The sequence below is a fragment of the Clupea harengus genome, chromosome 1 (genome assembly GCF_900700415.2).
Source record: "Clupea harengus chromosome 1, Ch_v2.0.2, whole genome shotgun sequence".
Classification (NCBI taxonomy): domain Eukaryota; kingdom Metazoa; phylum Chordata; class Actinopteri; order Clupeiformes; family Clupeidae; genus Clupea; species Clupea harengus.
In genome coordinates this window covers 16,190,458-16,200,457 of record NC_045152.1, presented here as the reverse complement: position 1 = coordinate 16,200,457, position 10,000 = coordinate 16,190,458, and the positions used below count along the sequence as shown (strand labels likewise).

The 10,000-nt window shown below is 47.2% G+C and overlaps 2 protein-coding genes across 5 annotated transcripts in view; one reads left to right on the top strand and one right to left on the bottom strand.

Annotated features, from left to right (window-relative positions):
* The window catches only part of slc16a3b (solute carrier family 16 member 3b), an 11,750-nt gene extending 8,630 nt beyond the window's left edge, over nucleotides 1-3,120 (top strand). Inside the window, exon 5 of the mRNA XM_012820380.3 lies at nucleotides 2,687-3,120. Within this exon, the coding sequence (XP_012675834.1) occupies nucleotides 2,687-3,120 (434 nt within the window). The remainder of the gene's footprint in view (nucleotides 1-2,686) is intronic.
* A 4,101-nt stretch (nucleotides 3,121-7,221) lies between these two features.
* Nucleotides 7,222-10,000, bottom strand: part of csnk1db (casein kinase 1, delta b) — a 20,828-nt gene continuing 18,049 nt past the window's right edge. For 2 of the 4 annotated variants that reach the window (XM_031568821.2, XM_031568839.2), the window contains 2 exons: nucleotides 9,364-9,417; nucleotides 7,222-8,817 (listed from right to left, as the gene is read on the bottom strand). In XM_031568821.2, the coding sequence (XP_031424681.1) occupies nucleotides 9,367-9,417 (51 nt within the window). In that variant the 3' untranslated portion in view covers nucleotides 7,222-8,817; nucleotides 9,364-9,366. Of the gene's footprint in view, nucleotides 8,818-9,363; nucleotides 9,423-10,000 lie in introns of all 4 variants that reach the window. The other 2 variants (XM_031568827.2, XM_031568833.2) reach the window with 2 other exon arrangements.

Sequence of the window (10,000 nt, the reverse complement as noted above, 5' to 3'; positions counted from 1 at the left end):
GGCATGACGGAGTCGAGCTTCTGTGCATTAGGAGGGGATACTTTGGTGAAGATCCTGAAAGACTCCATACAGTGTCAAATATATACATATACATATGTAGCATATATGTACTTATAGATTAAACACCTATAAGACCTATAATTTCTGCCCAGGTGTCAGCCTTACTTGGATCGCTTCTGCTTAGCGACCAACAGTGTTTTCTTTTGGTCCTCCGATGGACAAGGCGTTGCGTAGATTCGATGGAAGTGTCCGTGTCCTTCTCAGCTCGTCAGCGGAAGATCTCGGCGGCCTGGTGGTCGTCTGATGAGTCTCGAAGGATGCAAAGTTCTGTGTGTTGACGTAGAGAAACGAAAAGGGAACTGGTCGCCTTCTCTTACTCAGAAAACTGCTGGGCTGCAGTATAATTCGACCGGTATAAACTTTGGTTGCCACTAAACGAGTGAACGTATATTGGAACTTTGGCCAAAAGTTTGATATGAGTCGTCGCTGCGTAGTCCCTTGTCCTTTTGAAGTTCTTCTGCAGAGTGAGGATATCTCTTTTATTAATGGAGTTCACTGTCGTAAACCCACTGCCAGAGAGAAATCATTTTGATTTCGTCACTGCTTTAAAGGGAAAAAATGCGTCACTTTTACAACATTGTAAACCAACCAATACTGTCCTATCCGAAATGTAGATAAGGAGTTAAGGTGATAAGAGAATTGTGGGTAATGTAGTCTATGGTGGGACTACACCTACACAGTGCTATATATATACATATACATATGTGCCATATATATATACACACATAGTGCTTCTCACTAGAGGTACGACATCAATAAGTAACCAGCAGTAATTGTCAGTGTCTGAAGTGAACTATGTTCTTGTCTATAACATGATGGTGTTGGAGATAAGCTCCTATGCACCACAGACATGATGGGATATTTCTTGAATATGAGGACACACACACACACACACACACACAAACACACACACACACACACACACACACACACACACACACACACACACACACTCACACAAGATGAACAAAACTCATTCTCCCAGTGACCTTCATTCTCCCAGTGACCCTCCTAAAAACAAAGACATTGATGTCCACACATTACTGTAAATGTTGGAATCTTTTTCTTCATTTCTTGTTGAAATCTTTGAAAAAAGTCATTTTGAGATCTCTATCACTCTGGCGACGGGTGTTTACAGCTGTGCCACTCGAGTCCGTTATGTGAAGCTCATGCCACTCTAGTGCCCTCATGCCCCTATGTGAAGCTCATGCCACTCTAGTGCCCTCATGCCACCCTAGTCGGTTATGTGCAGCTGTGCCCTCATGCCCCTATGTGAAGCTGTGCCACTCGAGTGCCCTCATGCACCTATGTGAAGCTGTGCCACTCTCATGCCACTCGAGTCCCCTATGTGCAGCTGTGCCACTCTCATGCCACTCGAGTCCCCTATGTGAAGCTGTGCCACTCGAGTGCCCTCATGCACCTATGTGAAGCTGTGCCACTCTAAGTCCCCTATGTGCAGCTGTGCCACTCTCATGCCACTCTAGTCCGTTATGTGCAGCTCATGCCCGGAAGAACGAGGATATGAACGTGGGTCACATGTTGACATAAGGCGTCTAAGTGTGTTTTTGAGAGCAAAAAGATAACTTAACACAGTTTTAGAACAGAGACCGATTACAGAGGTGTTTGACGTTGTCCTTCCTTTTGTGTCAAGATGAGTAGCAATCATAAATCTCTTTTCTCAAATTCGATTATTTGAAGATTATTATTAGAGAGAAGATAGTTGTCGCTTAATACTTTTGGTCAGCTGAGTTTTGTGCTGATTGAAATGTTTGTGCGGTTCCAGAATAGGTTGAAATTGTCCCAATTGTAAAAACACCTTTTGTGAACCAGGTGTTCAAACTGATCAGTGGGGGAAACCAAACCTCCTCACGCTGAGAGTGGACCGACCGCTGAGCTTGTGTTCCTGGCTCATTCAGGGCACAGAAAAGTTCCTTCACCGACCGCTGAGCTTGTGTTCCTGGCTCATTTAGGGCACAGAAAAGTTCCTTCAAATCTTCTTGGAGGGAATCTGTAATGTAATTTGCACCAATTCTTGGTGAATAATGTTAAAATAAACTGTAATTGCGTGTTGGTTTCAGAGAATCAGAGTAAAGACCGCCAAACGAAGCACTTAGTTGATACAAGTTGAGTTTACTGGTAAAAAGGGTTGTACAAAATTCAGTCTGGTTGGCTGAGTTCACACTAGAGCTCTGTCACCCACGACTGAGAGAATGCATTCTGGATTTACATTGAGAAATTAGTCTTTTAAGTCCAGCTTTCACTGAGGTTACTTCCTGGGGGCCTCCAGGTACACGCCTCTCTGGGACTGCATGTTTTAGTTCGTAATTTCTGGCTGACAATTATGCCTTTGTGAGCACCTATACTCCCTTCTGCAGATGGCGTCCCTATCTCGTCTGCGTCCTGCTCAGGCAGGCCTCTGACCTTGGGATTTATGTCACTGGTCAGCTTAAGCTGAAGCAGATGCAGGCTCTGTTATCTTAGGCCTCTAGTCTGAACACTGTGTTCCAACTGCATTTAGTTATACTGGTTAAAATAGGCATATACATTGTTAATATGAATAAGCTGTTAATAAATTCATATTGAACTGAATTTATCTTACAATAATGAGTCATTTGTTGTGTTGTAGGGCGTCTGCTGGACTTCACCCATAACTACCAGTACGTGTTCATGCTGGCGGGGTGTGAGGTGGTGACGGCCGCACTGGTCCTGGCCGTCTGCAGCTTCCTCTTCATCAAGAAGAAGGAGCCCGAGCTGCCCCCCCTCAAAGAGCCCCCCCCCGAGGAGATGCAGGCCCTGAAGGAGGCGCAGGAGGAGGAGGGGCAGGAGGAGGGGGCGGGCACCAGCCCCACCTCTGGCTCCGCCTCCCACAGCACCACTACTCCTAGTGGGTCCACCTCCCCGGCTTCTAGCCCCGCCCCCGTTGCCGAGGCGATCACCACTAAGGTGGAGGTTGAGAAGGAACCTAAAGAGGAGGAGGAGCAGAAGGAGGAGGAGTTAAACACACCTGCGCAGGGAGGCGGGGCCAACACTCCCCAGGTGGAACCTGAGTCGTCGCTTTGAGGAAGCATCTCGATTCGTTTCCATGGAGACGGAACAAGGGTCAGAGGACAGTCAGGAAATAAAACACACTGTGAAAATTGCTGTAACACACACACACACACACACACACTGTGAACATTGCTGTAACACACACACACACACACACACACACACTGTGAAAATTGCTGTAACACACACACACACACACACACACACACACACACACACACACACACACACACACTGTGAAAATTGCTGTAACACACACACACATACACACAGACACACACACACTGTGAACATTGCTGTAACACACACACACACACACACACACACACACACACTGTGAACATTGCTGTAACACACACACACACACACACTGTGAACATTGCTGTAACACACACACACACACACTGTGAACATTGCTGTCACACAAACACACACACACACACACACTGTGAACATTGCTGTCACACAAACACACACACACACACACTGTGAACATTGCTGTAACACACACACACACACACACACACACACACACTGTGAACATTGCTGTAACACTGACACTGGGCAAGGCACCTGGGAGTTCTTTCAAACAATCAGGTCATTTGAGTTGGATACGTGTGTGGGTGTGTGTGTGTGTGTGTGCGTGTGTGCGTGTGTGCGTGTGTGTCTGTGTGTCTGTGTGTGTGAGTGTGTATCAGTGTGTGTGTGTGTGTGTGTGTGTGTGTGGGTGTGTGTGTGTGTGTGCGTGTGCGTGTGTGCGTCTGTGTGTGTGTGTGGTGTCTATTCAAACCAATGGTTTGAACTACACTTACTATAGTGCTTCATAACACGAATGTATTTTGTCTTGTTTTTAGCTTATGTATTTATTTATTGATCTATCTATTTATTTATAAGAAATATGGGTTAGTGTGTGTGTGTCTCTGTGTGTGTGTGTGTGGTGTGTGTGTGGTGTGTGTGTGTGTGTGTGGTGTGTGTGTGTGTGTGTGCGTGTGTGTGTGCGTGTGCGTGTGCGTGTGCGTGTGCGTGTGCGTGTGCGTGTGCGTGTGTGTGCACTCCTAATCACTTGTCATGTACTGTATGTATTATCTGTGTCATCAGTCTCATTTTCCACTGCGGATATTTTCCTAGCAGGCAGCTTTATTCCATGTGAATAGAACCATGGACCAAGAAACTAAGAAAATATTGATCTGATGAAGAGAAAAATGAAAAATGTTAAAGAAAGTCTCCAGCAGTTGGTTAACACACACACTGCTGCTGGTCTCTCTGAGGGACACACCCCCCCGTCCTGGACAGGGTATGCACACCGAGGACAGTTTGACACATCTTCATCTGGTAGTGCCTTACCTCAGGGTGATTCATTTTGAGACGGTAGAACATGAAATAAAAGGGACTTTTCTTCTTCTGGGACTTTGCTTGTTTTGGGGGGGGATTTGGGATTGGATGGAAAAGCCACTGGTCTCTGAGCAGAGTTTCATTTTGAGTGCCACTCGAGTCTTTAGCCCTCGTTTCTGACTAAGACCTCAGTGGTGTAAGTAACTCCCCCATCTTCATTGGGTTAGCCTCTTACCTGAGGATAAGTGTAAAGTTATGTTCTAATCACACTAATCCCTGGAGCCTGCCTCTGTGCGGTGTTAGCGTGAGACCCGTGCTAGCGTGGGACCCGTGCTGAGGACCGCTAATGGGATCAGGTGAATGGGAACTAGCGTCTGCTAGTTAGCCTGTCAGTTAGCATGGTTTGGAATTAAAAACATATCAGACATGTCTTAGAACAAAGGTTTAGGCCATGTGTGAGTCACACATCAGGTCTGTGTCTGGCCCAGCCGGGTGTCGGAAGAGTGACCAGCAGGTCATCGCCCCCCTAACCCCCACCCCGAGTGTGTGTCATGTCACAACTGCTGGTCTAGAGGAGGTGAACAAACACACTTAATCCTATTATTGTGGGATTTAAGCTGGATTCAGAGCCTCATACAGCTGGTGGTCACCTTCCAACACACTTACTGCAGGTGTACAGACACACACACACACACACACTTGCCCAAGGGCTCTGTTTGGACAGGTCAGATGCATGACTCTCTCACTTCACCACAGTAGGATTTGAACCTCTTACCATCAACATTGGAAACTACATACTCACCACTGCACCACCAGGACCCTGTCCTCCCATGCATCTCCCGTATGTTTGAGGGTAACATGGTGGGGCACCAGAGCCTAATATGTCAATCATGCCGTGTAACGACTACTTAAATTGATTGATGATGGATGAATGAAGAATTAGGGGACCATTACCATCCCTTACATAACATGGCCACTAGGGGCACTGTAGACAAGAGGTTTTCATTCATGGGTTGCCTGTCCCTGTGTGTGTGTGTGTGTGTGTGTGTGTGGGGGGGGGGTTGCCTGTCCCTGTGTGTTTTCCCTGCATACCCAACTAGCTAGTGATGTGTCAATCAATCACGGTAGTGTCAATCGTGAGCTCTTTAACTGCAGATGTCAGTTAGGTTTGCTTCAGGCTGGCTGCCGTCTCATAGTCTGTCCCACTGTCTTTTCCTAACCACTTTTCCTTGCCCTCAAGGAAAGATGATGAATAGAATTCATAAGGAAAAGACAACCGCTGTGCTGCACACACACACACAGTATGTCAAAAGGCAGACTTGTAAATAATGTCTTTTAAATTGTAGTGGCAAAAGTTTTGGGGTTTTCCTTTAACCCTGTTCCTATCCTCTAATGCTTGTACCATCTGGAGAGTGTGTGTGTGTGTGTGTGTGGTGTGTGTACCATCTGGAGAGTGCGGGTGCAGATTTATCAGACTTGCAGCCATTTTCCATAACGTATCCAAATTGCGATACCGTTGTGTTTCCGTAACATTTATTGCAAAGTAAATAAACATTAACAATAAATGCCGATATTTCAGTGTCAATTTGATCTTTAGTTTTGCTGATGCATCCACAGTCAGGACTAAGACAAGGACCAAGACTCCAGTAGAGTAGGCTGAGGTACGCCAGTTGAGTCGGCTGAGGCTGCCAGTTGAGTCGGCTGAGGCTGAGGTCAATGAGGTCAGTAGAGTAGGCTGAGGTCAATGACGGTGTTGCTCCGTAACCAGTGGCGGCTCCTGCAATTTTGCAATTTTGATAATGATTAAAGGCGACCCATTCAGTAGGTACATTAGGCAAGACAATTGTATACCGGAACCCATTGAGATTGCATCGAGAGCCCTGTTTTGTAAAAAAGGATTTTACATGACAGTCTATGAGGTCTGGGGCGATTTTCAATCTTCCCAAAATAGCCCCAAAAGGGGCGGGACCATTAGAAGCACGACTTTAGCCTGATTAGACAATGACATTCAGAGGCAGATCAGACGGTCTAGTGGTAGAATCGGACAGAAAATAAATCTCTCCTTTTCCCGTTTGGCAGTGGGTCGGCCAAATCGCCCTTATGGACAAACTGTCCCTCTCCGTAACCCGCCTTCCCCCCGCCGAGTGCAAATATCACCAATTTATAAGACAGCAGCCTCACCATCTGGAGAGGGTGCACACTTACCAACACAAATATACAAAAATTAGATCATAAAAATAGATCATAAAACTTTAATGCGGCTCCTACAAAAATCTTGAATTCACGAGAGGAGGTGTTGCCTGCTTCAGCCGTCATCACACCCAGTAGGACACTTACACGACTCACCAGCTGAGTGATACATGAAAACCAGGGAGGATTGTGTGTGTGTGTGTGTGTGTGGTGCAAGTTGAAATTCCAGATGATACAGAACCATGCCGAATAAGACACACACAACATAAAGGAATACAAGTAAATCATTTATTTACAGATTGCAAAGTACACAATTACGGCGGTGATACAAACTTGTAGAGGGCCTCATACTGTGTGAGAGCTTACAGGAGAGCAGTGGTGTGTGTGTGTGTGTGTGTGTGTGTGTGTGAGGAGGGATAAGTCCATAATAGCCCTCCTGCCCCCCACCCCACCCATGGGTAAAGAGTCTCAGAGCGGCTCCGTTTAAACCCCAGGGTCCTAGTGCTGGAACATCTCACACACACACACACACACATCTATCACACACACACACACACACACACAGACACGTGTCACACACACACACACACACACACACACAGACACACACATCTATCACACACACACACACACACACACACACACACCTGTCACACCTTACTATGTAGCTCAACTGCCCCAACAGACTTCTGACCACAAAACCATAAACATTTTCACATAACATCAACATCGAATCTCTTTCAGCCAATCACATACCTGAGCCTGGAGGCCAACCAGTTTCAGAGCTAGCTCTAGTCTAGTTAACGAGACTAGTTAGTCTGGTGAAGTTAGACTAGTTAACGAGACTAGTTAGTCTGGTGAAGTTAGACTAGTTAACTAGACTAGTTAGTCTAGTAAAGTTAGACTAGTTAACGAGACTAGTTAGTCTGGTGAAGTTAGACTAGTTAACTAGACTAGTTAGTCCGGTGAAGTTAGACTAGTTAATTAGACTAGTTAGTCCGGTGGTTAGTCCGGTGAAGTTAAACTAGTTAACTAGACTAGTTAGTCTGGTGAAGTTAGACTAGTTAAAAGAGACTAGTTAATCTAGCGAAGTTAGTCTAGGAGCCAGCTCTGAAACCAGTCCAGTTCTGGTGTGGCTTAGGGACAGTTGAGTACGGCCGAAGCATAATGTCCAGCACCTCATCGGAGTGGCCTCACACAAACACACACACACACAGTTAGCTTGGTGGAGGAGCACAGGGGATTTAAACACACACACACACACCACTGCTCAGGGGACAGGCAGGCAGTGCTGCTCGGCAGGTCAGCAGGCCAAGATGGCAGACGGAGCCCTCATTGGGCGCCATAGTTGCCCTGAAAGCCCATAACTGGCATGGAAACTGGGGCCCAAAGGAGCCAGCATGGGGCCTGTGTGGTGCTTCAGAGCCTCAGAGCCAGCATGGCCCTCGGTTGGTCAGTCAGACACGCCACTTCCTGTCCTCAGCGTAGAGAGCCCCCTAGCCCCCGCCCCCCCTCGACCTGAGCATGCAGGAGGGGGTCCAGACGGTGCCGGGGGGGGGGGGTCAGGGTGCCGGGGGGGGGAATAAATAGATAAAAGGGGAATTCTAATAAAAGACGTGCTGCTGGTCAGGCGGACAGACGGACAGCAGACTGACGGCGCCGGGGTTCCGCCGAGAGAGAGAGGTCCAGAGGAAAACATCCCATAATAATCCACCCAGGTAACACAGACGAGTGTGTGAGTGTGTGGTCCAAACTCAAGGAGCAGGCGTGCAGCAGTGAGAGCAGGAGGGGAGAGGGGAGAGGAGAAGAGGAGAAGAGAGAGAAGGAGAGGAGAGGAGGACAGGAGGGGTTTCATTCTTGGCTGGCAGTCAGCCTCCTTTCTACTGATGTCCCCATGGAGACCAGAGCAGAGAGAGAGAGAGATGGAGAAAGGGGACATTGCCTGGTCAAGCCCTATAGCAGACTGGAGCAAAGTCTTGTGGAGTGGAGTGGAGTTGAGTTGCCATGGTCTTGTGGAGTTGTGTAGAGTTGTGGTGGTCTTGTGGAGTTGAGTTGTGTAGAGTTGCGGTGGTCTTGTAGTTTTGAGTAGAACCAGCTTTTGGTATGGGTTCAGGTTCTTTGTTCTGGTGGGGTCTTCAACTCTTCAGCGCTGCAGTTGCAGAGATGCCATGAGGTGGCAGACTGGATCTGGGGGAGGACACACACACACACACACACACACACAGATGTTGAAAAACAGGTTGCTCAACCTTTTGTGACCCACTTTTGTTTTTGGTATGCCAGCCATGCCCAACCCAGTAGGGGAATAAAGACAGCGAGTAGGACGGACACACACACACACACACACACACACACACACACAGGTCTCCAGCTCACTCCACTCAACACATTTAGTGTATCACTCCACACACTGGCACACATTTAGATGATGATCCTTTGAAGTGAAAGGAGTTTCCCAATCTCCTGCTTTTTTCCCTTAAGGAACGGACGCATTTTCTCAAGCTAACAGGCTGCATACAGTAGGATAGGTCTGCTATAGGAAGCATGGCTAGTGTGTGTGTGTGTGTGTGTGTGTGTCTGTGAGAGAGAGACACACACACACACACACACACTCACTCACCCTTCAGACGAGGACGTGGTGCTCTGCTACTTGGCATGATGATCGTGTGAGTGTGTGTGTGTGTGTGTGTGTGTGTGTGTGTGAGAGAGAGAGAGAGAGACACAAAAACTCACCCTTTAGACGAGGACGTGGTGCTCTGCTACTTGGCATGATGATCGAAGGGAATGCTATTCTAAGGTGAAGAGAGAACACATTACACCACAGTTCCCAGTACACACACACACAAATACAATTCATGAAGAGGCACACACACACACACACACAAATACACGTACACAGAGGAACAGGCACACACACACACACACACACACACACACACACACACACACACACACACACACACAGCTAAGCCAGCTTACATACTGCACCCACAACATCTCTCTCAATCAGCCTCTCAAATTAAAGGCACATACACACACTCGCATGATTCTCATACAGCTCACAAACCCCACACACACTTGAAGTTTTCTGTAGCACAGTGCACACACACACACCCTAACCTCTACTAACTCTTCATTAGCTAGGCAGTGGTGTGTTGCTGGTCATGTTGAAAGAAAAGCAGAAACCGTTTCAGACACAGGTAAGGTTCTCTATGGGAGGATGATCATAAGCACAGGAACACACACACATTATACCAGGGAGACGAGAGACACACACACACACATTATACCAGGGAGAAGAGAGACACAACACACACACACACACATTATACCAGGGAGAAGAGAGACACAAACACACACACATTATACC